This window comes from Megalobrama amblycephala, linkage group LG2 (assembly GCF_018812025.1).
Source record: "Megalobrama amblycephala isolate DHTTF-2021 linkage group LG2, ASM1881202v1, whole genome shotgun sequence".
NCBI lineage: Eukaryota > Metazoa > Chordata > Actinopteri > Cypriniformes > Xenocyprididae > Megalobrama > Megalobrama amblycephala.
In genome coordinates, this window is record NC_063045.1 from 37,062,493 (window position 1) to 37,080,204 (window position 17,712).

The 17,712-nt window shown below is 36.2% G+C and overlaps 2 protein-coding genes and 1 long non-coding RNA gene across 7 annotated transcripts in view; 1 reads left to right on the plus strand and 2 right to left on the minus strand.

Moving 5' to 3' along the window:
• On the plus strand, positions 1-14,729 carry lhx6a (LIM homeobox 6a). Of its 3 annotated transcripts, none has more exons than XM_048173964.1 (9): positions 1-589; positions 1,199-1,270; positions 1,711-1,893; positions 3,659-3,780; positions 10,401-10,618; positions 10,704-10,804; positions 11,812-11,907; positions 12,005-12,179; positions 13,111-14,729. In XM_048173964.1, exons 1-9 carry the CDS (start codon positions 512-514, stop codon positions 13,188-13,190), a joined length of 1,125 nt encoding a protein of 374 aa, XP_048029921.1. In that variant the 5' UTR covers positions 1-511; the 3' UTR covers positions 13,191-14,729. The 3 variants fall into 3 exon arrangements, with proteins under 3 accessions (XP_048029921.1, XP_048029911.1, XP_048029930.1); XM_048173954.1 differs by having other exon boundaries at positions 2-589; positions 10,398-10,618; XM_048173973.1 differs by lacking the exon at positions 1,199-1,270 and having other exon boundaries at positions 2-589; positions 10,398-10,618.
• Positions 7,586-10,616, minus strand: LOC125257575. Its single transcript, XR_007182420.1, has 3 exons — positions 10,480-10,616; positions 10,000-10,211; positions 7,586-8,329 (listed from the first exon to the last, which is right to left on the minus strand). It is a non-coding gene; the product is annotated as an uncharacterized LOC125257575 (long non-coding RNA).
• The window catches only part of morn5 (MORN repeat containing 5), a 16,339-nt gene continuing 12,176 nt past the window's right edge, over positions 13,550-17,712 (minus strand). The window contains exons 5-6 of one of the 3 annotated variants that reach the window (XM_048174003.1): positions 16,900-16,990; positions 13,550-13,580 (exon numbers count right to left, since the gene is read on the minus strand). In XM_048174003.1, coding sequence (XP_048029960.1) covers positions 13,565-13,580; positions 16,900-16,990 — 107 coding nt within the window. In that variant the 3' untranslated portion in view covers positions 13,550-13,564. Of the gene's footprint in view, positions 13,581-15,462; positions 16,031-16,899; positions 16,991-17,712 lie in introns of those variants that run through there. The other 2 variants (XM_048173987.1, XM_048173994.1) reach the window with 2 other exon arrangements.

Consider the following 17,712-nt stretch of genomic DNA (forward strand, 5'->3'; position numbering starts at 1 on the left):
AATTAAAGCCCAAACATCATGCAAGGTTTCAGCAGCATCACAAAATGTCGATACATACTCAGGCCACATCTCTTCCCTCCCCTCTGATCTGTAAACTTTCAGAAGGTAGGCTGTGCTCTGACTGCCTATGAGGAGAGCAGGAGCAAAACCTGCCAGCCCCTCAATTTTCTCCACTTCCTGTACTCAAGCAACTGCATCCCAAAAGAGGGAAAAAGTAGGAAATATCCTGCAAACGGTTCTAAATAAGGCTTCCCGACGAACCGCTCGCGCTCGGCGCGTCTGCTACCCGTTTACTGACCTATCACGAATGTGGAGACTTATTTTACACGGTTTTTTTAAAGAGATTATTGATCGTTATTGTCGTTATTGATTGACTATACAAGAAGAAACGGCGATTAGGGTTCATATTAGACCGAATTTTACCGGATAGGGCGCATGGGATAAGGACTATTTAACAAAAAAAAAAAACGCTTGAAGCAATTTATATCCAAAGAGAAGGTTAAGCCGTCAAATGTATTGGAAAAATGAGGTTTTGGCCCCTCTATCAGAGGGAAATCAGTTTCTATCCGAAGGAATTCCCTCAAAACAGGTAAGACATTTATTGCATCTCATTCACGATAATGCAGTTATGTATGTTGTTTTCCATCTAACTGCACTGAAAGATAAGGACGGTTTCACTGGAGAAGTAGCAGCTATTAAAAAAGTCCTGTGTATCATCTCCTGCAGCCTGCAACATCTTCACCTTAAAGTGATGTCATGAGAATCAGGATCTATTCTGAATAGTGTGATTTGCGGTCCATCCTCTTCACATGCCAAGTCTGCAGAGGAAAAATTAGATTTTAATTACTGCCATTAAAAATCAAATTTGCAATTCTTTGGGTGGCCCGTTGCTTTCTCTGATTGGCAGTTGAAATTGACACTCTGGGGTCCTCTTATCGCGAGCATTTCAAGCTATTTGTAATTGCAGGTAGTTTATTTTTTTTCAGCTCCCTGGATTGCGTGGAAATACGATTATGGGAAGAGGCACGGGTTAAGTGTGGGGAAAAAAATCAATCCAAATTGAAATCGCTTCATTAAAACAGGGGCTTTTGTCGCGAGGCTCTCAATGCACAGTTAAAAGCGTTTTTATTGTTTTGGACGCATATATAGTGCAGGGAACATGCCTGATATGGAGCACTGTGGCTTGACTGTGTTGTAGGTGATCTCTCCAGACTCGCACAGCACACCGGGAGCATCGCGCTGCGTGGACGGACAACACGGACACGCGATGGTGAGCGCGCGGGGCGATAATGCTCCTTTATTGCGTCTTTGCTTATAGATCGCTGCGTTGAGCTTTCGCAGAAAAGGCCTACAGACAAAATACAAAACTCTGTACTGATAGAATGCATTTTTTATGTTATTGTATTATTTTAGTTTAGTAAACAACTTTTGCGCTTATTAAATGTCAATAAATTCCCTCGTAGATTGCAAATGTTCATAATTATTATTTAAGTTTACTCGACCATTTCAGACTTTACTCAGTTAGTTTGAACAGTTTCTTTCTAACTAGCCTAAATGTTCGAAAAAGGCCAGCACATCACTGGAGCCTGTGACTTAATTTTTTACATTTTCAGTTTTAGTGGGTTGAATTATTTTTCACAGAATATTCCTGTCAACAAAATAACATTATGCATCATATTTATTGCGTTATTTTCAATGCCGCACTTGCAGTCACAGTCTGACGGAGAATCTCACAGATCTAATATGGAGAAAGACGACACGCGCTCTTCGCCCAGTCCGCCTTCAACTCCGTCCATCTGCTCGCCCACGTCCACCGCCTCCTCCGTGCCGTCCACCGGGAAGAACGTGTGCGCGAGCTGCGGTCTCGAGATCCTGGACAGATATCTGCTCAAGGTACGAGGGCGTGAGTGTGCGTTTGTGTGTGTCGTGTCTCATGTGACGAGTGAACTGACTGTGATATAATATTATGTTTTGATTTGAGCCTCTGACAGACTTTTGTAAAACTTTTGCAAACAACATTATGCAGGTTGGAGTGATTTAGTCGGCTAAAGAAGTGTTGCCTTCGTTAGGCTATATTCCTTTTTAATGATTGTCTGTATTTTAACCCTCATGTTTTGGAACTGATACGTTGCTGCCAATTGAATAGACAGAATATAGCATATAAGCTATTAACAGTGATTGTCTAAACACTTTAACATTTGTGATTTTTTCGTAATCTTATGAAAACTGATATTAAATAGAATTTTGATCAAACGCCTTAATAAAAATGTTAGGCTATATATATGAGGATAGCTACTTGTGTTTGGGTATATAAATAAGCTAGAGTAAATATGCTACAAAGAGACTCGTAATTTATTTATTTTAAATGTAGGCCTACTTGTGACAATGTGTTTTTTGCTGGGATCAAATTGATCACAAGCAGAAACGTAAACTATATGTTTCTGAACAATGCACGTCTGCTTTGATATAACAGATTGGTTAAAGTTTCTGTAATATCTGCCAGTGTTTTGGTTAGGTCAGAGGAGCATGTTAAAATAATGTGAAGGGGAAAAGAGGTTAATTTGAAATTATTATTATTATTATTACACATACATCATAGCCTATATAAATAGTAGGCAGACTAAAGTCAGTCTCAGCAGAATGTGATGGTTAAAAATACTGCGAATATTTTTAAATCTACAGGCTATCTATATAATCTATACAGTTCGATTGCTATTTTTTATTTTTTTTTTACGAATAATAGTTGGCTGCAAACATTTAGGCCTAAAGCCTTTTTTAAGTGAAGATGTTGACAGTATCGTTGTCCTCCCCGCTCGCGTGCATGTGCTCTCGGGCTGCTTTTTTTCAGGAAGTGCGTGTGTTGCGCGCGAGGATCTTTAGAGCGCGATCTATCTAAGGGTGTTTTGCTTTTTTGCGGAAACTAATAAAACAGTCCGTGTGAGTTTATTACAGTTTAGTCAGGATGAACGATCTTAGACCTCTTTTTTTGTAAGTTTTCGCTTTTCTCAGCTCTTAAGGTGTGAGAGTCTAAGTTAAAATGTAAAACCTTCAAACGCCAGCCTTACACTTCTTCTTTTTCCGTCAGAATATTTAAATAAACATTTCCGTCTAAGATGCATCTCACGTTTGTCCTAAATGTTCCAAAGACAACATTAAAAATCACACATTTTAATTAAAATATTAATATACATTTCTGGACAAAATATGACGCAGGTTTCATTAACATTATTAAATTATTATTATTATATATTTACTCGTGCAATTCAACAAAATATACATGCGTGCATCTACACTTATATTAAACAATTTTGTATACAACGCAATTCTAAAGAAATTACAGAAACATTTTAAATCACAGCTTTAACTATAAACAAAACATTTTATTGAATATTTTATTTGATTTTGGGATTGTTCAAATAAGTCACGTGTTAGTTTCGACCTAATAATTTTGATGCACGTTGACATTCATTTTAAAATACGATTTTTACGAAATGCAAAAAAATAAAATAAAATAATTAATACAAAAAATAATAAAAAATACAAGTACCACTGTGCATAAATGTAGCCTTTTAAAAGAAATATAATATTTTCATTAAATTAAATTATTATTATAATTATTGTTGTTGTATTTTCATTTTCGCCCTTCTGTTTGTTACAGGTTAATAATCTGATCTGGCACGTGAGGTGTCTGGAATGTTCCGTTTGCAGGACTTCACTACGTCAACACAGCAGCTGCTACATTAAAAATAAGGAAATCTTCTGTAAAATGGATTATTTCAGGTAGGGTAAGTTTTTCACTTTCTGTCCTCAAAAATATCAGGTGTGCGCATAAACGAAATACCGCGTAACTATATTTTATGGTTGAAAATGTGTTGCGTGAGTGTAGCGTGTTATGGTTTAATGCTAAAAATAAGATTTCCTTAGGCTAATAAAAAAGTATCGATCTAATTCTTACCACAACAGAAGGCTGCATATATTTACACAAGACGCCGTTTATAATTGAGTTGAATTGTCTAGTGACGAAGTGAGTGTTAAAGACTTAATTTAGGTTAACAATTTAACATCATAATTATTCACGACAATCGACTTATTAGAAGTATTTCGTCTGTATAGCAAATTTATTCATCAGTAAAAGATTCCACAGGCTACTTGTCTTCTGTTTAATAAAATAATTTAATCTGTGGTCAAAATAACGTTGTGGCTTATTGTAAGTAAATATTTTACAGCTGAAAATAATTCAGTTGATGTTTCTGATTCAATATAAAATAATATTTTTGACCAGTTAATTTAGATGTTATCACATGAAGCACATTTTATGCAATTATGAAAAAAAAAGGTCCACAAAAGGAGATGATGCCAATAGTAATATAATGAGAGGTCTAAATAGTACTTGATTACTTGATTATTAGTTGAGTTAAATTTGCCACTATTCCCTTGAATGCAGTTGAATAGTGTTAGAAATCAAACACAAGTTAAAGAATTCAAGATCTCAAAAGTATCAAGCTCTGGTTGAGATCCAGTAATATGCTCATGGGAAGGCATGGAGTGAGGGAAATCCGACAGGGAAGCTGTGAAATAGCATTGAGGGTACAAGGGCTGCGATATGGCATGATTGCAGAGCACTCAGCAAGGCCTGTGAATGGCAGTATGATATTGGCCAGCCTTCCCTGCTTATTGCCCGTCAATGTGAATGACTGGCCCCTTTAAAGTCAATGCTGCAGGAGAGGGTTTGTTTTCTACGTTAAGGCCAATAATCTGAAGAGATGCTCCACAAGATGGTGAATCAATGTCTTGATCTTCACTGAGCAACAACGGTTCAGTTGAGTCTCGGGCGTCAGGATCTCACAGTGGTTGGTGGAGCTGTTTATACATGAGAGATTTCAAGAGGAAACTTTGCCACAGAGGATGTATGAATGCAAGAGAGCCTGCCACAAAAGGGGGTTATTGTATGTTGTAGATCTTATTCAGGATGAAACCATATTCTGAAGATGGCGAGTTGTGGTTTAGTACAATAGAAATCTGAAATGAGAGGAATGCTTTGAGAAAATGACGAATGTTAAATGAAATAGACGAGGGTTTTGCAAAGTCTTCCAAGTGATTTAAATGTGTATTTTTTTTTTAGCATTAAATATTATAAATATGCCAACGATATTCACGTTTCTTCTAATTGACCTTGAAACTTGAAGTGTGATTTTCATGTGATTTGTAGCTTGTAATATTTATATAGCACTAAAAAGATAAATAATTCAGATAAATAAAATAAATACAAAAATAAATGCACATTTTTAGCATCCAATATAATAGCTATCTATGTAAATTGCCTTCAAACAGTATTTTATTTAGATTTCATATTGTTCTACTTTTTTGTTTTTTTTGTCAAAACAGCAACCATAGTGGTTTATGTTGGTCTCTGCATAACAAAATACAGCCTCAGCTTTTTTCCCCATATTATGCAAGTTAATCAGGATGGTGTATACATTTTTCTGACATGGAATCACACTGCAGGAACCCGGCAGCAGAATAGTGACTGACTCTGTAATGTAGTCACGTTTGCCTAGTAAAAGAGACAGTAATAGCTCCAAGCTTGTGGAGTCGAGGTCAGTGATCTGAAGTAGACTGAATGTATGTTTTTCTCCGTTGGCACTGAAACATCCCTCTTGTCAAGTCCTCTGCAAACAGAAGTGTTTTTGGTATGCCTATGAGCCGTTTTCACCCTTTTTTTAGTCTGTTTGAGCCTTTGTACCCAATTATATCTTTCACATAAAGAAGTCGAGATCATAACCCCTTGCTTGAAACTGTGCATTTAGCTCCAATAAATTTATCTGTAAAGGGTCTTATCCTGCAGTATGTTTTTTAAGATTGTGTCATGCGGTCAAATTATTGTATGAATCAATAATATGAATCGTTTGTGTATCTTTAGCACAGGTTCACAAATGCAATGCCATGTTTGTTCTTTGGCAGCTGGATTGTTTCGCTGGTGCTGCACAACACCATTAGAGGACAGCCATCATATGCTTGAAGGGAAAAGGATCTCCATTGATTTCTTTCAAGAAAGGAAAACAAAACACAAGGAGATATGTTTCATTTGTGTTAGTCTCTCATCTGGGCCAGATTGACAGCTGCTCTAATAGAGTGTAATTACAGGAAATCAAAGTGGGTTTGCTCTGTGTGCCGTGGGGTGGGGGTATATTTGGCGGTAAGGGTCAGAGCGGAGACTGTACCTACACTAAAGAGAAACAGCCACAAAGGCACGAGCATCAGGCCACACAGGAAGTCAGAGGAGGCTGTTAATCAGAGGAACCAAGGGATAAGGACAGGGTGATGGAGTAAGGCGGTAACCCGAGTGGGTTTGTGCGGAGCGGAGATCGCTAGATTTGGAGGAGATGACGTACTGTAATGGCCATATGCGCGTGCAAGACTCCTTGTGTTTAAATGCAAACAGAAGTAAACAAAGCTTGTGTAACTTGGTGGAGAATGCGGGAAATTATATGAGTGACTGAAATTACAATGACAGAATTATTTTTTTTTCTAGTTAAGAGAGATAATATATCAAAATAAAGGCTCCCACGTATTTGAGAATAAAAAAATCAAGAGAAAAATATTTTCTGGCCAGAAAGTTTGCAAAATTATTAGCTGTGAATGGGTGCTAAGGTGTTACTAGGTTGTAAGAGTTAGCAACCAAACGTCCAATGCTGTGAAAAGCTGTGTGAAAAGTTTGTTCTCTGTGCAAGTAGTATGAATGAAGTTTGCAGATATACATCTACCATGTTGTCATGGTCACGTGACTTACGACATCAGTCGCGTCGCTTCACTGACATTCACAAATTCTCACCTGTGGCCTCATGGGATAGGAAATTTGTCCATCGTGCGCACTTCAGAATCTCGCCGAAAGTAGTAGTTGATCCGGCTACATTTCACCTACTGTTTTTCGAATACTACGAATTTGGAAATACTATTTTTTGTTTAATATGGAAGTAGGCATATTCAGATGCAGTGCAAGTCTATATTCTGTTCTCTAGATATGGTTGAGTCCCTCCTTTGACATATGACTACTATTTTTCTCATACAATTAATCGCCATTAAGGAATGGAGCACACCTCAAGTCGCAAGATTTGCGGTATCATTTATGGCCATAGCACAAACAGTGGGGTGGGATGAGTTACACCAAATTTAAATCTCATGGTTTAGGGTTTAAAAAAAACACCATGAGCAACAGTAATAGCGATGCTTGCCGTAGCAAACATCACTAATAAGTCTCAGCAGTCTCTGAGAGGGAGATTTAGCCCCAGATTATAATACTCCAAGACTATATCAAATTTAATCAACTGAATTTGTACTTCCACAAGCTTCTCTTTTCCAGCCAAAGGTGAATTTCTTCAGAACTGAGGGAAACGCTTTGCGGCTGTAGGAATTTTCCCTGGCGAGTTATGATATGCAGGACAGAAATAAATCCAGTATAAGCACAACAACGCACAATCAGACGTGCGGCAGATCTGAACAAAAACAAAACCCCCTTAAGATCTTTATGGCTTTTCTGAAAGGCTTTGCGGTAAATGAACTGCCATGACAGATTACGGCTCCGTTCCACAATGTTTCTCCTCTAAACACACGTCTGAAATGCATCATTACTCAAACGTTGTATTCTTTGTCTGGAATGATGCTGTCAGAATATAGTGTGCAGTGTACACAGAAAGCCCTTTGCATGCTTTTTGCAGGCATTAATACGTGAGGCGTGTTTTGTGTATTGATACTTTGCACATAAGTGGACTGTAAATATTTTTTGATTCGGGTTTGTTTTTGCTTCTTGGCTCATCCTGCTCAAGTGCTGATTGGCAGAGACTAATTATTATACATGCACACAAAGTTCCTGGTTTGTTGAGCCCCGTGGGGCTCCCTGGTGGGCTATGATGTCATTTCCAGTGGATGAACCCCCCGAGGGCCCCACTGCAGGGCTTCGGGGCCGGTGTCATCATTCTTCGGTAGCGTATACGAGGGAAACATGGCTATCTTGATATCCCGTGTTTCTTTGCAGTCAGAGGAGGTTGTGTATGACACTTTGTTTACACAAGAGCTCCCAATGACAGAGGTGTGGTGGTGGAGGGGGGCTCAAATTCAGGCCAAAAAAGGGCCGTGACTGGCCATCTGCAGAGCATTAGTCTCTCCTAGTCCTCTCAACACCGGAACCCTCTCTTTGGTCACCCGAATGTGATGTCTGGGTCAAAAACACACGGCATGGTCAGCCCCGTCCAGTCAAAATATCACTTCATTATATAGCAGGCTCTGTGTACTTGCTGTTGGTTTGTATCGCCGCAGGGTTGTTTATCAAGTCCTGTTGATCACAGAATAACAGAAGAGGTGCTGTAAGCAACACGGCTGCTGAAAATGCAGTGCTAAATTAAATATGGAATGTGTAGACGTTTATAAATCACAGTTGGCTGAGAATGTGATGATTAACATGTAACGTCAGCAGTTACATCAATAACAACTTAACTCCGTTTCTGCAGGAAAATCAACACATAACTTTGCAGTGTATTATATAATTAGAAATAATTATACAGATGCAAGAAAGAAAAGACTAATTACTATGTGGTATGCAAATACATGCAAAAAAAAGGACCAATCGAAACCAAATTTCAATGACATGTCGGTTTGAGGGAGAATGGCAGTTATTCTGGCAATGCCAGTCAATGGTAGAATGAATGAATGAATAAATAAATAAATAATCTTACATTTATTAAAAAATCTAGTTAATAAAAACAAAAAAGAAAAAAAAACAAGTTTGAATTATGTGTGCATTTAAGCAGTTTGACAATATATTGCAGAAAAAGTTTGATAATTACTGTAAAATCAACTGAAAAGACTATATATATACACAACTAAAACATATATATATATATATATATATATATATATATATATATATATATATACAGTACAGTCCAAAAGTTTGGAACCACTAAGATTTTTAATGTTTTTAAAAAGAAGTTTCGTCTGCTCACCAAGGCTACATTTATTTAATTAAAAATACAGTAAAAACAGTAATATTGTGAAATATTATTACAATTTAAAATGACTGTGTACTATTTGAATATATTTCACAAAGTAATTTATTCCTGTGATGGCAAAGCATCATTACTCCAGTCTTCAGTGTCACATGATCCTTCAGAAATCATTCTAATATGCTGATCTGCTGCTCAAGAAACATTTAATGTGTACAATTGTACAAAATATTTGTGTACAATATTTTTTTTCAGGATTATTTGATGAATTGAAAGTTCAAAAGAACAGTGTTTATCTGAAATCTAATCTTTTGTAACATTATAAATGTCTTTACTGCCACTTTTGATTGATTTAATGCATCCTTGCTGAATAAAAGTATTCATTTCTTTAATTTCTTTTCAAAAAAATAAAAATAAAAATTCTTACTGACCCCAAACCTTTGAACGGTAGTGTATAATGCTACAGAAGCTTTGTATTTCAGATAAATGCTGTTCTTTTGAACTTTCTATTCATCAAGGAATCCTGAAAAAAAAGTACACAACTGTTTTCAACATTGAAAATAATCATAAATGTTTATTGAGCAGCAGATCAGCATATTAGAATGATTTCTGAAGGATCATGTGACACTGAAGACTGGAGTAACGATGCTGAAAATTCAGCTTTGCATCACAGGAATAAATTACTTTGTCAAATATATTTAAATAGTACACAGTTATTTTAAATTGTAATAATATTTCACAATATTACTGTTTTTTACTGTATTTTTAATTAAATAAATGTAGCCTTGGTGAGCAGACGAAACTTCTTTTAAAAACATTAAAAATCTTAGTGGTTCCAAACTTTTGGACTGTACTGTATATATACACATATATAGTTTAATATTAAATAGTATATCATATAACATATTATCAGTGTAATATTTGGATATGTCAATACATTATATTTGAAGTCCTTCACACAAAAGAAAAAGTGGAGGTGGTTTAAAAATAGATGTCTTACATGCATTACACACTTTGTTGGATAAAATCAAGAGTTTATGGATCCTATCAGCACAGTTTATCAGCAGACATTTCCTGTCGACCTGCAGCTCAGAGTATTACAAGTGGTTTGTTTGTGCTGAGAGTTTTACAGCCGTGTCTGACACGTTTAGTGGTTATCTTTTGGACACGGTTCAGCCTATCTGTATTCTGTCTTCTGCTGGCGAGATCTTTCTGTGGAGAGAAAAAAAATACCTGCTTAATTGTTAAACTGAAGTACATGTTATACCATTACACTATGAATTCAAAACACGCAGAAAATGCTTCTATTATGCTAGGTTTTTAATAATAAGCACATGTAGAAATGTTTTGTTGTTTATGGAATGAGTGTTGATGCCCAAGCCCTTCTCTGTCTCACAGTAGGTTTGGTACAAAGTGTGCCCGCTGTGGCCGGCAGATCTACGCCAGCGACTGGGTACGGCGAGCCAGGGGCAATGCCTACCATCTGGCCTGCTTTGCCTGCTTCTCCTGCAAACGTCAGCTGTCCACAGGCGAGGAGTTCGGGCTGGTGGAGGAGAAAGTTCTTTGTCGGATTCATTACGACACAATGGTGGATAACCTGAAACGGGCTGCTGAGAGTGGTGCGTGTGTTTTGGAGGCATTACACTTTAAGTCTCGATGATCTGTAAAGATTTCCTAACCACTTTTTACTGGGTTTTCATGCAGGAAGCGGACTCACTCTGGAGGGGGCGGTGCCGTCAGAACAGGATAGTCAACCAAAACCGGCAAAAAGAGCACGAACGTCCTTCACTGCGGAACAACTGCAGGTAAGATTATCAAACACACAATGGCATGTACATGTCTGGAATGAGGACGCAAAGTGCCTTTTTTGGTTTTGCTTTTGTCCAATATGAATTCATTTTTCAGTTCCATTCGATGTTTACAAAGCTTCCAGGATAAACGCACATGGAGCAACATTTTACCTTTCACGTGGCACTATCAGCAAGCAACCAATACTATGATATTAATGTAAATATTCATTACAGAAAGTTTGAAATGGAAAAATTATGATTTTTAAAATATTTTTGAAAGAAGTCTTACCAAGGCTGCATTCATTAGATCAAAAATACAGTAAAAAAACAGTATTATTGTGGAAATATTATTTCATTTTTTAATGAAGTTTTCTATTGTAATATATTTTAAAATGTAATTTATTCCTGTGATCAAAGCTGAATTTTCAGCATCATTACTCCAGTCTTCAGTGTCACATGATCCTTCAGAAATCATTCTAACATGCTGATTTGATGATCAAGAAACCTTTCTGTTTATTATTATCAATACTGAAGTTGTGTTGCTTCATTTTTTAAGGAAAACTTAATGCACTACCATTTAAAAGTTTGTGCAAAGTTTTTTTCCCCCTTGAAAAAAAAAAGTATCACGGTTTTCAACATTGGTAATAATAGCAAATGTTTCTTGAGCAGCAAATCATCATATTAGAATGATTTCTGAAGGATCATGTGACATTGAAGACTGGAGTAATGATGCTGAAAATTCAGCTTTGATCATAGGAATAAATGACATTTTATACATATATATATATATATATATATATATATATATATATATATATATATATATATATATATACATTTAATAGAAAACCGTTATTTTAAATTGTAATAACATCAATATTACTGTTTTTACTGATTTTTTTAGTCTACTAGATGTATGTGTATGTGTGTGTGTGTGTGTATATATATGTATAGTATGTACAGTATATAGTATGGATTATTTGTATTTTATAATGTTAATATGACACTTGTTTCATGCACAGGTAATGCAGGCGCAGTTTGCACAGGACAACAACCCTGACGCTCAGACCCTGCAGAAGTTGGCGGACATGACAGGATTGAGTAGACGAGTCATACAGGTGATGAAACTCTCATATTGCCCCATTGAATGCTTAATCCATTTAAATAGAGATAAATAGAGATAGCTTGTCTTAACAATTGGTTGTATTTTCATAGGTTTGGTTTCAAAACTGCAGAGCGAGACATAAAAAGCACACTCCACAGCACAGCGGCCCACCTCAAGCTCACCCACAGGCCCGCATGCCCCCCTCGCTGCCCGACGAGCTGCATTACTCCCCTTTCGGCAGTCCTGAGAGAGCGCGCATGGTGGCCCTGCATGGGTACATCGAAAGTAAGTGTTTCCTCGAGTACTACTGTCATTAAAGCATAAGAGAGAGAAAAAATGTACTAATATATATATCACCAAGGCTGCATTCATTCGATCTATTTAAACATTTTAAACTATAATTAATTCCTGTGATCAAAGCTGAATTTTCAGCATCATTACTCCAGTCTTCAGTGTCACATGATCCTTCAGAAATCATTCTAATATGCTGATTTGCTACTCACTTATTGTCAATTCTTACTGGTGCTCAATTATTAATAATGCCTTTTATTATTATTATCAGTTTTAAAAACAGTTTTTGCTGCTTAATATTGTGTAATGTATGTTTTCATGATTCTTTGATGAATAAAAAGTTCAAATGAACAGCATTTATTTGACAGAAATATGTAGTAACATCATAAATGTATTTACTGTCACTTTTGATCAATTTAATGCATCTTTGCTGAAAAGTATTATTAGTTTTTAAGAATCTTAACTCAAACTTTTGAATGATAATGTATCACAGTTTCAATAAAATTATGCAGCTCAATTGATTTTAACATTGATATTAATAATATAAAATGTTTCTTGAGCATCAGATCATATTAGAGTGATTTCTGAAGGATCATGTGACACTGAAGACTGGAGTAATGATGCTGAAAATTCAGCTTTACATCAGAGAAATAAATTACATTTTAAAATATATTACAATAGAAAATAGTTATTTTAAATTGTAATAATATTTCAAAACATAACTGTTTTTACTGTATCAAATAAATGCAACCTAGATGAGCATAGACTTCTTTCAAAAACATAAAAAAATCTTATTCCAAACTTTTGAATGGTAACTAAATTGGTAGCTTTTTAAACTATTGTGTTCTCAGACATGAAGATATTTAGAGATCACTATAGATGGAGATTAATATTAGTATCTGTTTATTTTGTTTTGGTTTGGCAGGTCATCCGTTCTCGGTGCTCACTACACAGAGCCTCCCTCATCAGGCCATGGCGTTGCCGCAGCTCCCTCTCAGCCGCTAACGCCCCCACCTCGCACTGACCCCTGACCCCTTCACCCTGACCTCCTGCTCCAAACTTCCAATCACTCCTGCCCCGACCCCACAGGTCGGATCTGGCTGAAGGAGAAGGTCACGGTCCCACTTGCTCTTGACCTCTGAACTCACAAGGAGAGAGACTGTTTCCTCTCTGGTTTCGCTGGACAGGATTTTACTCACCTGCATCTAGTCACACACGGTTAAGGGAAGCCGCATCTGTGACCTGTGAATTTAGGACTTTCGTCACCAAGACCAGGATCTAGGCTTCTGGACATAAAAAAAAAAGACTCGAGCACACACTGTAACAGACTAGCGCTCTTGGTTTGGCCCTTCTCCTGATAATTCTCGTCTGACTCTTGTTCAGCGTTTGGAGACTCTGAATGCAAACAAAAGGAATGTAAAGTTACCAGCATCAGTGTTAAACATTTAGGTTGAAAAAGGGAAAAGCACAAGAGATGTGGATGGGAAATAAGTGGCATAGGACCAGGTGGTAAGACATATTTTATCTCTTTTTCCTCACCGAAACACGCCATGATTGAACATGGAAGTTGTACTAAGCCAGTGAAATGAATTTATGCTACTTAAAAGAACTTAAGTTTACTTTGCTTGCTGTCTTGTTCTTACACCCATATGCAAAGCATCCATGTTTTCTGGGACCTAAAAAGCCAGCAAGGCTGATTTTTCCACAGATTTCATTTTATAAATAATAATATTGATCTTAAATCTTAAGTCCATAATTTAATTGTAAAAATAACTGCTAATTATAATTGTCGACATCTTGTTTTTAAAACAGATAGTTTGTTAGAAACTGATTGTTTCATTTTAGATCCAAGTGGCACGTTAAATAATAATTTCTACAGTCTGTTTAATTTTTAGGTCCTAAGGACGTCTAAACCTTCCCTAATTTTATTATTTTCAAAACTGCATTGCAATAACTGTTGTCATATCAGTTTACCTGCAATCATAAACTACAAATAACGTTGATCTTAGTGTGAGATTATTTCAAATTGAAAACAGTGCTCTCAACATTTTTACTAAAAAGAGAGAAAGAAAATATCAAACATGAGGATCAAGAAGGGATTTTCAATGACAAACAACAATATTTTGTGCAAAAGACAGAAAGGAAGGGGAAGACTGAGACTGAAAGAGCACTTGAGTAAAATGTAAAGATAGCTACATGTAAAGAAAAATGTACATGTAATGTATTTTTATTTAAGCAGTGTCCTGAGACAAATGTGTCTGTGTTTCATTGTTTTCTTCATACATGTGTGCCGTATATGCCTCAGCTGTGACCAGAGCGCGGGAGTGTTAGGAGTTAGGAGCTGTGTACAGGTCTGAAACCGGGGGAAAAGTCTGAAATTGTAACTTAAATTTGAGAAATACATTCTTGTGTTCTGAATGGGGGACAAGGCCTCTACATTCTTGTATTTATTATGACAGGTAGCCTGTAAGCACTTTTCCCCACTTCCACATGTCTGTTTTGTAAAAAAAAAAAATAATAAAAAAAATAAAATAATTAACTATTTCTATGGCTGTGCATCATAAATGTGTTTTTTTTTTTAAATAAATGAATTTAAAAGCTTAAAAATAGCATAATTGCTCCTGTAAATTAGATTATTTTTTTCTATCTATTCTATATTGAAATCTATCCTTTTATTTATTCTCTCTCTCTCTCTCATATATGTGTGTGTGTATATATATATATATATATATATATATATATATATATATACATACATATACATACAGTCAAACCAAAAATTATTCAGGCATTTTTTATATTTTTTATATATTTTTACTAGTGGGTGCAGGACACTATAGTTCATTTATGTAAGCGAGGATAGCAAAATAAAGTAAACTGTGACATATTATACCCAAAAATTCTTCATACAGTGGACTACCAGTAAAACTTATAAAAATTTGGAACCAAAAATTATTCAGACACTTTGACCTGACCATGTTTTGCCAAAGTGTTATCTGACATAATTAAGATTTTTTTTTTTTCTGACAGTTTAACTCTGAGATCTTGTCATATTTTACAACATTTTTTTTTAACTATAGTGAATAAACTGTATTAATGAATGAAATGTTCAAGGTGTCTGAATAAATTTTGGCTTGACTGTATATAATGTCATTTTTAACTTTAAGACATAAGGACAAACACCAGACAGCATGTCCACCATATATATATGTTATGAACTTTTAGGCATTTCAAACTTTAAGACATAAGGACAAACATCAGACAGTGTGTCAACCAGTGTGTGGCAAATATTTTAATTTAACAAATTAATTTACATTTTCAATCAGAACATCTGTTGTATTAAAATACAATACCACGTTTTCTTGACTGATAAAAACATTGTTTTTTACTTGTGCTAGCTTTGATGATATTTCTTGAATATATATGTTTCATTCAGTACCATAGTATTACCATCTGATACCAGCACAGTATTTTGTCATAAAAGAGAAGGAACACTCTTTTATAACATGAGAAACAGATTTTATATCTGACTGCCACTGATATTATGACATGTATGAAAATGACAGATAACAGATAATTTAAACATATATCTGGATGGTTTTGGTCACTTTCAGTGTTTTTTTTTTTTTTTGCCCTGAGACCTGGTTAATTTCTGACTGTGGTATAAATGCATGGGCCTGTGTGCACGAGTGTAGCAGGAAGCAATCACAGGCTGATGGAGGAGCTGGCAGACCCTTCACGGGTCAGTGTGTGCAGTAATGACTCCATCACTGATTCCATCAGCATCACATACAGGAATTCCCTGTCAGGCCACATCACAGGATTGATCTCGTATCCCGTGTTCTCTTTCAAAAGACACACTGAGACGTAATCTTTGACTAACCTATTCTCTCTGCACTCGAGCACACACACTTTTTTAAGTGCAGAAAACTTTGCATCTCATTTCTTTCAAGCTGAGCAAGAATCTGACTCATTTACATCAACAGAAGACTGAGCTGTATTCAGCTGTTGAATGTTAGTGTATCGTATACCGATCATTTACTTAGACAGAATACAGCAATGATGTAACATTTCTTACTTGAGTTTGCACCCAAACCCCACTATTATCTTGGAAAACATGATTTTGTTTTTAAAATAAACTGTATGACCTTAAAACGTAAACTCATTTAATGATATTCGTCTGATTTGATTCTTTTGTGGTTTGTTATGTAGCTGTTCAGTTGATATATTTTTCTGGTTGGACACTTTTACTTCTTAAGATGATAATAATAATAAAACAACAAAATGAAGTACAGAACACTTTGAACAATAATGCTAATTGTGTAAAAAATTTAAATCTTTTTTTTTAAGTTGCTCAATATAGAAATAGTTGATTTGTTAATACAGTAGATATGCTTATCACTTAATCCAAACGTATATTTTATTTTTTTGTTTTTCATTAAGCATTCATTAAACCATAATACATAAAAGTCTTATTTGTGTGGGTTGCAATTTAACAGTTGCTAGTGTAGTGAGTCACTATTTTAAATAGGCTATATTTTAATTGGAAAATATTTTAACATTTTTTTTTTAACTCAGTTTAAAATTTAAATAGCCTATTATTTTTGGAAAGGATAACAGGATTGAACCCGCCCCAAAACAAATTAATGTCACAAAGCTGCATTAACGTTCAGATGACATCCATATACAATGAGCTGTGTGTGAGTATTCTCACTTCTCTAGTGTGCTGCTTCTTGGATAGTGGCCAATGAACTCATCCCAGCTCTTCCTGCATGTCCGCACAATCCACTCGTGTTCTTCCTCGTCTATAAGGGCAGAAAATACATATTTCACTAATTTTGATAAGGGGGAAAAATGCTTTCTAGATTTATAATAAAAGCATGAAGTCTGCAGGCATAGCCTATAGCACACTTGTAGGCTAAATGAGATTCGTGGTGTTTTTTCTTTCTGATTGTTTGGTCAAAAATCGAGCTCCAAAAGGCATGTGTCAAACTCATTCATATGCGGTTACAGGCAATTTACATTTTTTACGTGCAGGATTAAGACAACAATTATGAAAATTCGCTCTCAGCAGCCTACTTCACGCGACAATCAATCACTCCCTTTTTTCTTTCCCTTCCCAGAGATGATTCCGCAACCAAAAACAGTGGATAATATACTGCTTTTTTAAATGGTTAAAACTGAAAGGAGTTGCTAATTGCGGAGCGCGAGGTAGTTCTGCTGCTGGTGCTGAATGTGAGCGCGCAGCTGCACGCACTTGAGCGCTCACCCCCATGAACGTGGCGAACTGGGCCCATTGTTGAGAACAGGTCTTAAGCTCTCCTCTGATTGTCGATAATTGCACGCGATGGCCCTAAACGGCCTCTCCACGCGCCTCCCGCCACTTCTACCTGGTTCCCGCGCGCTGCAATTGAGACTTTTCCAGCACGCGACCGGTCCATTCTGCGACAGCTGCATGCTAACGTCTCACTTTATTCAGTCGCTCCCACCTCACGCTCTCCACATGGAGGTCACACTCGAGAGGAAC

What these genes read in the sequence shown, in the direction of transcription:
- lhx6a (XM_048173954.1), top strand. Translation starts at nt 512, where the DNA reads ATGTATTGGAAAAATGAGGTTTTGGCCCCTCTATCAGAGGGAAATCAG. An exon ending in TCACTGCGGAACAACTGCAG is followed by an intron (nt 10,805 to 11,811) that starts GTAAGATTATCA and finishes TTTCATGCACAG; the next exon opens with GTAATGCAGGCGCAGTTTGC. An exon ending in TGAGTAGACGAGTCATACAG is followed by an intron (nt 11,908 to 12,004) that starts GTGATGAAACTC and finishes GTATTTTCATAG; the next exon opens with GTTTGGTTTCAAAACTGCAG.